General features: G+C 43.4%; 1 protein-coding gene across 6 annotated transcripts in view; it reads right to left on the bottom strand.

Moving 5' to 3' along the window:
- Positions 1-13,419, bottom strand: part of PALM2AKAP2 (PALM2 and AKAP2 fusion) — a 392,130-nt gene that overhangs the window by 293,736 nt on the left and 84,975 nt on the right. For 3 of the 6 annotated variants that reach the window (XM_053289407.1, XM_053289404.1, XM_053289403.1), the window contains exons 1-2: positions 7,108-7,329; positions 1,919-2,049 (exon numbers count right to left, since the gene is read on the bottom strand). In XM_053289407.1, coding sequence (XP_053145382.1) covers positions 1,919-2,049; positions 7,108-7,296 — 320 coding nt within the window. In that variant the 5' untranslated portion in view covers positions 7,297-7,329. Of the gene's footprint in view, positions 1-1,918; positions 2,050-7,107; positions 7,330-13,419 lie in introns of those variants that run through there. The other 3 variants (XM_053289405.1, XM_053289408.1, XM_053289406.1) reach the window with 2 other exon arrangements.

Genomic DNA, 13,419 nt, shown 5'->3' on the forward strand with positions numbered 1-13,419 from the left:
TGCTGGCGGGTGGGGTTCGTGGTTCAACGCCAGGGGGTGGCTTTTTAAGGATGGGGGAGGGTGCACTTATCCCTCCTGTGGCTTTCCCCCCACCGGCGCTTCATTTTTGAAAAGCATTTGGGGTGGCAGTATATCTCCCTGCAGCCCCTTCCCCCGTTTCTCGGCAAAAGGCTTCAGAATGTGCGATTGCAAGTGCGCACAGTGCGCGCACGCATCCAGTGTGTGCATTGCATGCGTGCATATGTGAGACGTGCGTGCGAGACATACGCACGCAATGTGTGTGCGCGCCGTGCACACACAAACAATCACACATTCTGAAGCCTTTTGCCGAGGAACGAGGGCAGGGGCGGCAGGGAGGTATGCTGCCACCCCAAATGCTTTTCAAAAAAGGAGCACCGTGGGCAGAAAGCGGTGGGAGGAGTAAGTTCACCCTCCCCCACCCGGGTGCGAACCAGAGCCCCTCCGCCTGTCTGCGAACCAGAACACCGTGGTTCCATTCACACCATTAAGAGGAGGACTGTTAAAGATGAGAATCCTAAAGCATTGCTCTAAGCGCTGGCCATTAGAGGCATGAAGAGATGTTAAGAGGTCTGTCTTGGTCATTAGAGCATTCAGTTGCTGTTGGAGGCCTGTTTGGGTATGTAGTTCTATGTCTCTCTCTTACTATATGATATTTTAGTTTCTTAATGAATCTTTATTTGTTTTTCATCTCAACCTAATGTCTTCAGACAATTTCTTGGGCTGAACTTCTTTACCACCAGAGCATACTCTGCTGTGAGAGGACTGTAATGTTTCTCCTCACACCCCGCAATAAGGACAACAATCAGAGTTCGGTGTAGGATGCCCCCTGCCAATCTGCTGCATCCAACCTGAGATAACCACCTCTATCAGCATCACGAAAAGACTGGTCTTGCTACCACCCTCTCTCTCCCTCTGCATATTTAGTTTACACCAGGATTGCCACAGTAGCTTCTTTTACTGTAGCAAGGCTTTCAACTGATTGAAGTACTCAGGGTTTATGAGTCACAGGCCTTTTAAGGAATTAATTAGTTGATTAAATTTAAATAAATATGGGTATTAAAAAAACCCAAACCCATATAGATTCCCTTTTGAGACTTAAAAGTGCGAGAACTTGGATGTATTAAATAAGAGCTTCCACCAAAAAACAAAAAAAAAATTGTTTTGTACTTCATATTCTTCCTTAAAGCCTAAAATCAAGCCAACAAGAAGAACAAAAACCAACAGAACATGAAACCATCAAGAACAATAACCCGCAGAACACAGAATCATAGAACTACAAGAACAACAAAAACTGACAGAACATAAAACCACCAAGAAAGATATTACAAACCACTAAGCAAAATGAAACTGGGAACAGCAACTTGATCAAGGGTCAAACCAGTCTAGGCCTGCAAAAGCCTGCCCAGAGATGAAGGCTTTCACCAGCTGCCAGACGACCATGAGAAAATGATCCTGATGGGAAGCAGATTCCACAAGAAGGGTGCTGTACCAGCAAAAGCACCTTGGCAGAAGAGGCATTGCACTTGAAGCAGGCCATCATTTACAAGGTTCAAAGGAAAACCAGTCTTCAAAATCTAATTTTTCATTTTCTGTTACAGAAAAGGATACACACACATAAGGCGAGCCAACATCTCCTCAAATATCAACAAATCTGCTCTTAACTAGCAGGCCTACTCACTAAATGGCCTCACCAATTAATCAGGTAAAGCTTTATTTGATTAATCTATCACTTAACTCAATCAAAGTTGATAGCTTAGTAGAAAATGAAAATGAACCCAAGAGCAGTACTGTTTACTGATTTTTATGAAAACATGACTACATAATGCAGACATTGTCCCTTAGTCTGTTATCAATGAACATTCAGACAACTTGACTATTAGAAGGCAGATGTGCCTACCTATGGACGTTGCCTTCAAGCTTTTTCACCTTGAGCTCATCCTCTTCTGATTGTGTCTTTCTGGCTTCTTCTTCTGCTGGAGAACTGGCAGGAATTCCTTGCAACAGCCATTTTTCACGGAGTGCTTTTGACTAGGTGGAAGTTGACAGAGAAAAGAAAGAAAAGCTCACTTAGTGAGTTATTACGAGACTTCTAAATATTTGATGGTCCTCTTGAAATCACTGATTAGTGCTCTCAGCACTACACACATTTAGCGCTCTGGACAAATCCCTCAAGGATTGATCCAGATCTCCATTCAGCCATGGTGTCACATCTACTCTGTGTAATGTATGGGTCATTGGTTTGTTAACTAGAAGTAATTGTAATTGTGCTTGCAAATAGATAGCCAAGCTGATGTAAAGAATCAACCACAGGAGGACTGAAATTTTAAACCAGTTCTGGATCTTTTTTTGGGAAGGGGAATATGTTCATAAGATGCATACATACTAAACAGCAATCAACCCTTCCAAACTTCTTAATCTAACAAAGATGCCAATCCTTTGACAGCAGAATGACCAGCTGCAAAGAAAGGAGGAACTCTTTTATGTTTAAAAGGTGTGAAAAAGAGGGAATTCTGGCAGAGACGAGAAAAGCTGCAAGTGCTGGAATTTCCTCCTATTCAAAGGTACTGGAATCCTGCCCTTCTTTGCATTTGGTGACCCTGTTGATAATATTTTAAACCTGGGTATATGCTAGTGCACCTACTGCTCTTGCAATTGCCACAGAAAGTCACAAGCACTTCTTGGATATTATCCAATACATCTTCAGTGATTAGCAAGATATGTCACACAAGTAGCCCACTGAAAGCTGCAGAATCCCTTGTAACATAAACACCTCCCTCAAAGAAAACCATCTGGGTTCATGATAACTTGGAAGGCACTAAGCGAGGCTTGTCAGCCAGCAAAGCAGGCAGGACTTGGGAGTTCACACTTGAAGAATAGAACTAGCTTGCTGCACACATAGGCAGAAAAAGCCCACTTGCTCAAGGATTCCTGTAAAACATTAACCCAGTACAAGGCATAAAGGCATGCTTAAGGTTTCTTTTTCTCTTATCCTTCACAGTTTACAAAGTGTTTTTGATTTCCATCTTTTGGCCTGGTCTCCAGCCAGCTGCACCCACCAGCTGCTGCTGTTTACAGAGCATCTAACAGAATCGGTGCTGAGATGTTAGCTGGAGAGAGATGCAGGGAGAGATACAGAGAGAGATGCATGGCAGACCCAAATTAGAGTCAAACAGAGACAAAAAGAAAAGAATGCAAGCTCTCTTCCTCCCATATATGCCGATAAGAAGTCTCAAGGCTAGGCCAAATTTCTCACCTTGTTTCCTCCTGGCATTTATCAAAATCAAGTGAGTAATGCCCGAAGGTGCTATGTGCCCCCTTCCATTCTCTATTCAGGTGATTGCTCAGCAATCTCTTTTGTGAAACATTTCTTTGTTTAAGAAGCATACAGGGGATGACACCCCAAACATAAGCTAATAAATACATGATATTCACGCCTTATTTGGAGTGAGAATTCCAAAACACTAGACGTTTCCAAAAGAAACACTTTATCAGTACACGATCCATCAAAACTCATCAAACATGCCTCAGGGTATATTGCCTATAAAACCCCTCTCAAAGATGGCATCGATCTCTTGCATCATGTGCTGCCAACACACATGGCCTGCACCCTTGCATTTGCACCCTACCATCGCACTCTGCACCCTACACTGCCCATGTGTACCTCTTCGCTTGCCTCATGCTCAAGCCAACCTTGAGATATGGACCTCAGATAGAGCAGGTAGCCATGAAAAATGGCTTTCCTTTTCCTTTTTCTTTCACCCTCAAACCTCCTTCCTCTTCCGGACACTAGGTGCTTTAAAACTAACCATCCTCTTTTCATGTTCTGTACCCCAATTATCTCTCAATAAAGCAACTCATTTTCAAGAACACGAGTCTACTATCTTTTGTCCTTTCCAATGCGTCCACACCACAACCAACTTTCCCAAAGTACTTTAAGGTAAATATAGCTGTTTGGTCTGCACCCATTTGAAGCTAATTTCCCCCACTTTGAGCAAAGCATAGCCATGGAGGGTGGTAACTACCACACTTCCACACAGACTTGTTAACATGTCAGCTCCAGGTTTCAGAGACCCTTTGGCGACACTACCTTTCATGAGTCCCTACTTACTTGGGCAGACCACCCTAAAGTTTATTGTGAGGTCCAGCTTGGTAGGTGATAGAAGAAGTGACGGTGGGGCACTTTCTCAGTTGAAAATATCCATCATATGAAGATGAGGAGCACAGAGCTGGTCTCAGGGGCTGGCTGTAGCTCCTTGTGAGGGCCTTGGTGCTAGCCAACCTTCAGTGTAGTGAAACAAAGGGTACCTATCAGGATTGGAAGAACCATACAATCCCCTCCTGCGCCGTCTCCCAGGCTCCAAGACAAAAATGGTAACAGGCCCACAAAGCAACTTGTTATAGTACCTTCATATATAACTCTTTTCTAGTCATCTTGCTGTTGATATCCACATTCAACAAAGTCTTGTGAAAAGGTTCAGTCAATTCAGTAATTCTCCTAATCATGTCAGCCAGGAGCTCTCAACCTAACTCACCTTACAAGGTTGCTGTGAGCAAGGGCATTGCTAGGTACTTAAAAGGTCCATGCCCACAGCTAAGCCCCCCTTTTGATAATTAAACTATATCATACCCAATCCCAAATAATAATTACATTTTAAAGTCTCTAATATTAAATTAATATTAAAGTCTCTAATATTTTATATAGGGTGGTATATACGTGACTAAACAAACAATATTATAATACAGCACCTCTAAAGGTGGAAGCAGCAGAGAGCTAGGCATTCTCTCTCATGATCTCTGCAGGTGTCTCCACTGCTGCACTTCCTTTCTGGAAGAGGTCATGGAAGAGGGAGGTGGCTGGTGAGATTTAGAGCTCTGAGAAATTCATTGGGGGCCTGTGCCCATGGGCCGCCCCCTAATGACGCTCCTGCTTCTGAGGATAAAACTGGGAGAGATCCAAGTATGCCATCTTGAATTCCTTGAAGGAAGTTCAAGATAAAAATGTAAGAAATTACAAGATATGGTCCTCCAGTATCTGTAACTTGCCCTCCAACATCTGCTGTAACCAGAGAACCTGCTCTACATGAAAAGAGTTGCAAAAGACAAGCCTTGAAAATGAGCAGCCATTTCTAAAACAAATAAACAAAAACCAGTTTGCACTTTTCGGACATTTTCCTGATTTCTGCTATAAAATTAGTGCAGCTGTCCTGATTCTAAATTCTACAAGCAGCCATGGGAAATGCAACAATTTAAAACTACAGTTCTAATAGCTGAATCCTGACTTTATTATGCAGAGGCTGTCTTATACATGCCAGTAACCACAGAAGATTTGCCAAAAAATACCACTTCGTAGTAGATTCCCTTGTGGATTCTGCCTTTAGGATCCTCAGTGCTCAAAAGCACAGATTTGCATTGCTCAAGTCTGCATGCTTGATTGCATCCAAGCTCAATCATATTCCAAGAAGTGAGCGTCATCAAGCCTGAAAAGTAAAACCATAAAATTCTAGCGCTAGACCTATATTTCTTAGTGAACAGAGGGACCAATAGAACTGGGCTAGACATCATTCAAGTTCTGCTCAACCTGGCCTATTTCAGCACTGAAATAAGCTCTATTTGGAGCTGTCTGTACACTTGTACATGTTTCTGCGTGGGGGAAAACTTGTGTGCATTTTAAATGTGAACTTGGGTACAGGCCCCTCAAATGCATGGTACAAGTAGGAAGTGTACTGCTTTACCTGTGTTCAATACAAGATATGAATAACTATGCCTGGGTACAGATCTGTACCTGTGTACACTGTACACTCATATGTGTACTGAACACAATTTGTGGATAGGGCTACAATGTGATGGGTTTTTAATTAGACTAATTCCATATGCACGTCTGTCTTTTTGCCATCTGACAGTTTGCCTCAGTGCTTCACAATGGGTATTTTAAAAATTTGTGTATATTTACACAGAAAGACTTACCTTTCCCTACTTTTATATGATAGACAAGGTTAACCTTTCTTCCTAATTATAGCCACTGCATACAAATACACATCTAGGCCATTCCTATTTCTTTTAAAGCATATTTCAGGTCAGCAGCAGGAGGAGACTGCTGAGCACCTCAAGCTATTTTGGTATATGTGTGTGTGTGTGTGTGTGTGTGTGTGTGTGTATGTCTCTTGCCACTAGCATATTCAATCTATGCTCTTTACTCTAGGCACAGCTAGTGCTAGGAGAGGAAACGTCAGTAATGAATCACTGACGGAAACTGGAGTGCTCTGCAATAAGCAGACACAGGATGGTGATGGTCGAATGAAATCAAAGTTGAAGACTGGAAGCATTAGATAAACAGCTGAGCTCACTAGGGAGAGAGATGCTGTGTTGCCCCCTCACATCTCCATGAAGCTCACAACAAACTGCCAGGGTTGCTGTGGAGATGGACATCCAGGCACAATCCACCACTACCACCTGTTCCCTTTTAATTACGTGACTTGCCTTCTCTTTCACTGACTCCCGATTAATCGACACTGAGTAAATCCTACCCTCAAATTCTTTCTCTGTTCTTCCATTCCCACTGTACAGTTCTCTGCTATACAGTCAGAGCTGCTTTGAGTGCCTGACAGTCAGAATACTGTATTTTGAAGCACATAAGTAAGGGATAATCATGTATTTCTTCTAATTTATATCCAGATTTTTCGGATCCAATGATCATCCAAGGCTATACTCACAATATAATTAAACCCCTGCAACAAACAAGTTAAAATCTAAAGCCATAAAACATGTTTGATACCTTTCTTGAACTATATCGAGAAGTCTAAAATCACACCAGAACCAGAACCAGAACGTTTGGAACTCATCCTCATGTATTAAAAAGCCAAACAAAAATGACTCAGATATTCAAAGGTAACATATATCACTTGTCATAAGTGATGATGATGTCTATCCTTGTTTGATAACTCTATTCTTTGCTATTGTTAAAATAACAAAATAAAAAGTAAGAAAAACCAATAAAACGAAAGCTCAAGAGCCAAAATTAAAAACCAGTAAAACAGCATCCAGATAATCCCTCCTGCCCTGAGGCCTTGTTTAACAAAACCATTATACCAGTGTCCAGAAGACCACCAAAGCCAGAGCATGGTGCGTTTGCCTAGGCAGGAAGTTCCATACTGAGGGTGTAGCTCCTGAAAAGGCCTGCCTTCTCGTAGACACTTTCTGAAGGTCAGCAGCCCTAGATATCCAAAGCAGGACCTGGAAGACCAAAGTGCTCAGAGAAGCCCTTATTGTAGCTTTCATATCTAATTGCTGGTTAAGCCTTTTTCAGGCTTGTGTTATATCGTCCACAAGTCTGTATCCTGATGGAAGGTTTTGCTCCTTTCTCAGGATCTTAAAGCAACAGTGTGTCCACTGTTCCCTCTAACAGGTTTCCCAGATGTTGTTCATTACAGCTCCCAGCTGCATCCCCAGCTGCAGTGACTGGGAATTATGGGAGTTGTAGTCAACAACATCTGGGAATCCCTGTTAGAAGGAACCCTGCTTGTGCCCTATACTTCTTAAACCATGCATTATCTTCTTAAGGAAGGCAGCCAGTTAAGAGGAAACATTTTATCAAACAAATGAACAACTAAAGAAAGCATAAAAGCTTCCATTCTTTGATCTGAATGGGCTTTGCAGATACCTAGTGGAGTTGGGCAAGAGCCTTTCCACTAGGCCAGTCCAGAACTGGCTCTAAGCTGATCTAGAGTAGCTTGGTTCTGATGCATGGTTGGAATGAGCAGTCACAAGCCATGGGCTCCCACATTTTCTCCTTTCTCTCCTCTTTTAAGTGCAATTAGAAGCTTCCAACCCAGTTTCCCATTCCATATGAACACAGGAAACTGGGTTTGTACAAACTACAGTTAATAAACAAATAATGATCTAATCCTATATATATATTCTGGTTAGAACTGTGGTAACCAACAGAATCTTCTAATTAGATATGAAAGAGGTTGAGGGCACAGAGTACAGACTTAAGTCTCATGCCTGCCTGTGCATGGTTTGTCATTACAGCTGAACCAGGCTGAAGCATCCAGATTATCAGCTTGAAGTCCTTGTCTCAGAGCCTCCAGATGTTCAGGTTTTGATCAGAAATGTTGTACTGGGTACAAGGAGACTGAAATTAGAGTCCTGCAGCCTTCTTTTTGCCTCTCACAGCAGTGCTGTAAGGCACTTCGTCTCAGGGAAGCACTTTAGAGCAGCATGTGGCTACACTACTCACAAAATTTCCCTTCTTACTAGGGAGGTGCTGAAACGTGATTCAGCTGTCCGAATTGTGGGCACCTCCCTTTAAAATTGAAGGCTTACACAGTCCCTTTAAAGCAAAGAAGAGCAGGTCCATACCTGCTCCTCCTCCACTTGCTGCCATTGCTGCCATCCTGGCACTCCCCCCAGATATGCCCATGTGCTGGCAGGGCATCTTCCAGCTGCTCTTGCATGGTGCTGGCACACACATGGCCTCTGCATATGTGCAGTGGCAATTTGTGTGGCCAGCCTGGTTGCTGGTCATGCAAATGGCCACCACGCATGCACAGAGGCCATGCGTGTGCCAGCGCCGCACAAGGGCATCTGGAAGATGCCCCGCCAGCATGAGGGCATAGCTGGGGGGAGCACTGGGCTGGCAGCAATGGTGGTGAGCAGAGGAGCAGCAGGTATGGACCTGCTCTCCTCCACTTTAAACTGTGTCAGCCCTCAATTTTAAAGGGAGATGCCCACAATTTGGACAGTTGAATTGTGTTTTGGCACATCCCTACTTCTTACTCCATATGGACCCCAGGCATATCCATTCTCCTTTACATCTAATCTGGTTTGAAGGGGTAGAAAGATTTCCTTTCTCTGGTCCCTTTTCCACCCATCTGCTCAGACACACTCAAAAAGTGCTATAGCTCCATGGTTGGAGCATACAGAAGTTCCAAGTTCAATCCCTGGCATCTCCAGACAGAGCTTGGAAAGTCTCCTATCTGAAACCCTGGCGAAACACTGCCCATCAGTGTAGACATACTGAACTGAATGGATCAGCTCTGCAGAAGGCAGCCTCACCTGTCCAAGGCTTATCACTTCAACAAAGAGCATCCTAATCTCACTTTTTCTTTAAGTTCTACCGCCTCAAACAATCCTTTTAAAGTACGAAATTGAATACGTTTTCATCCGCCCTCTCCAGTCCCTTTTGTTTATTCCTCACCCCCCCCCCCCATTCTTAAACTATTCATATTTCAATAAATCTGGCTGGCAAGTACACAATGACAGAAGGTAGGAAGAAGAAACTGAACATCAGCTTCATTACCAAGAACTGCACATATCTATCCCATTCAAATTTTATTAATTCTCCTTCTGTCTTAGCTTATTCCTATATTTGTGTTCAAGTATCTCTAAAAACCTTTATCAGATTTCCAATAATTCATTTCTGTCTGATTTGACTTAATTGGCCTGATAAGCTGTGGGAGCATGAGTCACAGAAGATATGATGGGAACTGCCATGGCATCCTAGTTGACACCAAAATTTGTGGCATAGGAAACTCAGCAAAAAAAAAAAAAAGTTGCTTACACACAAGCCCCTTTACATATCTTTTCCTTCCTTTCATCACATACACATGGTAAAAGACTTTGGCAAACGCTTAGGGGTCTTTGAAAACACTTTGTTAAATGCACTACACTACAAAATTATGTCTGCTTAAAAAATTTCAAACTTTTCTAGAACTGGCCAGGTACGTTTGCAAATATTCAGAATCAGCTAGGAGCTGCTGCCTACATCACAACTATTTGTAGGCAATTAGGCAAAATGAAACACAAATAAATAAAAAGGATGATTGTCATGAGTTTAGCCAAAGACAGATATGAAGTACTTCAGAACTGCCAGTAATTCAGCACACAATGATTAGGTTGCTATTAGGTATCTGCCCTCCATATAATATACCCACCTGTGCTGAATGGTTTGCAGGGTTTATCCAGATTCCTTAAGTATTCAAAATCCTCATTATTCTATCAAATTATATTTCATCTAGCATATTAAAAATAAGTAATAGCATGTCAGAATAAAATTAATTGCTGAATTACAACTACAATTTAGGGATAAACACTCCTAATTCAACCCAGCTATTATAGCCATAGGACCCTCCGGAGCAGAATTTGCCACACTGAGTCAATTATAATACATCTGTGGGTTTTGCAGAGATGCTTAGAAAAAGGGATTTTCTTTTCAAAATGCCTATAACACTCTCTGTAACAAGTTGGTCCACAATTTCAATTTGCACTGGATTCTTTTCAGGAATTCTTGTATTGAATAAAAGCTCTTTCAAATGATCAAGCATTATTTATAGGTGTGGCTTTCCAACTATGATCTAGTGTGTGTGTCTGTGCTTGTTTTTTTGCCAGGGCTAGCATTTGCCAGGGCTAGCATTAGGGGCTCTGTGGCATTTAGTTGTTGTTTCTCTCTGCCTGGAGAGGGACAGAGGGAGGAGTCAGCTAGGGCTGTAGTGAGTCACACCTGGTGGTAGGGGTTACATTCATGTTTTCAGTTTGAAGGCTACTCTCTATATAAGAGGTGATGGCCTGAGGAGTTAGCGAACAGGGATAGCAAAGAGAGCATTGGAGTTTTGCATGCAATTTAGCAGGGAAGTGTGTGGGGGAGCCTGAAATGAGTCCCCTTAATCACAAGGAGCCCAGTGGGAAGATAAGGTAAGTACTACTCCCTCCTTCATATTCTTGGGAAAGGAAGTTTAAACTGTTAAATCACTGACCAATTGTCATGAGCTCACTTGACGGAAGATGCTGGCCAGAAATATATGATACAACAGCCAGTAGCTCAAGTTTCAGTTTAACTGTTGAATAGTCAGGTTTAACAATCTCACCAAGAATAGAAAGTCACAATCTCTCCAACAAAAGCTCCAAGCAGATTCAAAGTGTTGTTTCCAGCAGTTTGTTCAAGGCACAGGCTGCCCAATTTATAGTCAGCAGCCACGTGCACTTAATCAACACTCCGCCCCCGCCAGTTGCTATAGAGATTCAATCCAGCTCCTGTCTTCTCGCCAGCTGACTACTCCTTCGTAATTCCCTCACCTGCTGCTGATGTTTTCCCCATCTGCATTCTCAAGGAGATAGTGGCCGTTCAAACTCTGGCTCAGATCTGACCCTGACCCTTCTCTCCAAAGATCACCTGGCCCTGCTGGCCCCTCCTGCGCCAAAAACTCACCCTGGCCTGTCTCAATTACCTCCCCATTCACATCACCGGCCTACTCCTCCTCAGGTGGCTCCCCACTTTTTAGTAAGTCACCTGCCTCCCACTCCTCTCCACTGTCCTGGAGTGGGGGCATGACACCGATACAGCTAAGACCTAACTTTCTAATAAACAATCTCCAAATACTCTAGCCAACAAAACCAGTTATGAAGACAGAAAACCAGCAGGGGAAGGGTCACTTCCCAGTGTATTGCACAGAGTGTTGCATGTGTGACTATTTGCTCCATGGGCAGAAGTCATGGGTGTGTGCTCTGTGCAAGGAGCTCCTGGCTCTCAGGGAACAAGTTCATTCCCTCAAGACCAAGGTGACAGATCTAGAGAAGCTCAGAGAGGCATGCAGATGAGACCTTCAGGGACATGGTAGAGGCATCCCACTCCAAGGCTTATAGCTCCTCTGCTGTCAGGGAGAATGAAGGTCTTGGGGAAGGAGGACATCAGTCTGATGAAGAGGGAAATGCTCCTTTAGAACTTCCATGGATGCTGAGCTCATATCCTCTCACACAGGGGGTACTCCCCCGGGGGATGAGGGCCTCCTTCTAGTAGGAGATTCAACCATTAGAGGTATAGAGAGATGGGTCTTTAACCCGCGTGTAGACTGCATGATGATTTGCCTACCTGGTGCGAAGATTGTGGACATCAGGCAGCATCTAGATAGGCTGCTAGGCAGTGCTGGGGCATAGACAGCTGTCGTGGTGCATGTTGGCACCAGCGATGCTAGGAGATGTAGTTGGAGGTCCCGGAAGCTCAATTTAGGCGGATAGGTAGCATACTGAAGTCCAGGACCCCCAAGTAGCATTCTCAGAAATGCTACCTGTTCCACATGCAGGGTCAGAGAGACAGGCAGAGCTGGGGGGTCTCAATGTGAGGATGAGACATTTGTGCTGGGAGGAGGGGTTTAGATTTCTTAGGACTGGAATACATTTTTGGGACAAGGAAAGCCTGTATAAAAGGGACAGGCTGTACAGAACCAGACTGCTGGCACTTAAAATCAAAAAGGTCACAGAGCAGCTTTTAAAATTACACCTGGGGGATAGCCAACAGGAGCTGGGCAGTATCCGGTTCAGCAAATGCCATCTCTTATGGTGAGAGGGTGTGAGAGATTCAAATAAAACAGAAGGGGACAGAACAGAATCACATAAAGTGCAGACAGAAGGCTGTGCTAGCTGGTCAAAGAGATCAAAGAACCAAAAGAAAGATAGCACACACCAGGTAAGAGATTAAGTGTATAGGTGCTTATATGCCAATGCCAGAAGCCTCCGAGCCAAAATCAGTGAGCTGGAGTGCTTGGTTGCCAGTGAAGAAATACATATAGTGGGCATAACAGAAACATGGTGGAACAGTGAGAACCAGTGGGACACAGTGTTCTCCCTAATTTTTTCCATCTGTGTGCGGAATGAATTTTGTTCTGAGCAGCAGTATCAAGACAGTTTGTGTGCACGTGCATTCAGAATGGGGCCTTCCTGATTTAACCTGAGTGGTATCTAAAATTAACTGAGCGGACATCAAAAAACTTATGAGCACGCACACATGTAAACGCCTTAGAGGGAACACTGGTGGGACACTGTTCTCTGATATAAACTCTATGGAAAGGACAGGGAGGGGCTCCTTGGAGGTGGAGTAGCACTATATGTTAAAGAAGGTATAGAATCTAACAAGCTAGAAAATCTAGGAGGTCCAGAGTCCTCCACAGAAACCCTATGGGTGTCAATACAATGCCTGAAAGGAAATGGGCTACTGGGGACATGCTATCGCCCTCTGGATCAAAACACTGACAGTGACTGGGAGTTGCAGAAGGAAATCAGGGAGGCATCAAGGAGAGACAGGGCATTAATAATGGGTAACTTCAATTACCATACATAGACTGAGTAAATTCACAGTCAGGTAATGACAAAAAGGTCAAATTTCTAGATATGTTGAATGACTATGTCCTTGAACAGGTGGTTATGGAACCAACCAGAGAGAAGGTGACCTTGGAATTAATCTTGAGTGGCACCCAGGACCTGGTGCGTGATGTCAGGGTCAATGACGTAAGTTTTGGGCGGGATAAAAATATGTTAAATAAAATAAATAAAAATAAAATGGACCCCTTAGGGAACAGTGTGATCAAATTCAGCATACATGCAGGAGAGAAACACCAAGGCAGTCTAACA

This window comes from Hemicordylus capensis, chromosome 2, assembly GCF_027244095.1.
Source record: "Hemicordylus capensis ecotype Gifberg chromosome 2, rHemCap1.1.pri, whole genome shotgun sequence".
Classification (NCBI taxonomy): Eukaryota; Metazoa; Chordata; class Lepidosauria; order Squamata; family Cordylidae; genus Hemicordylus; species Hemicordylus capensis.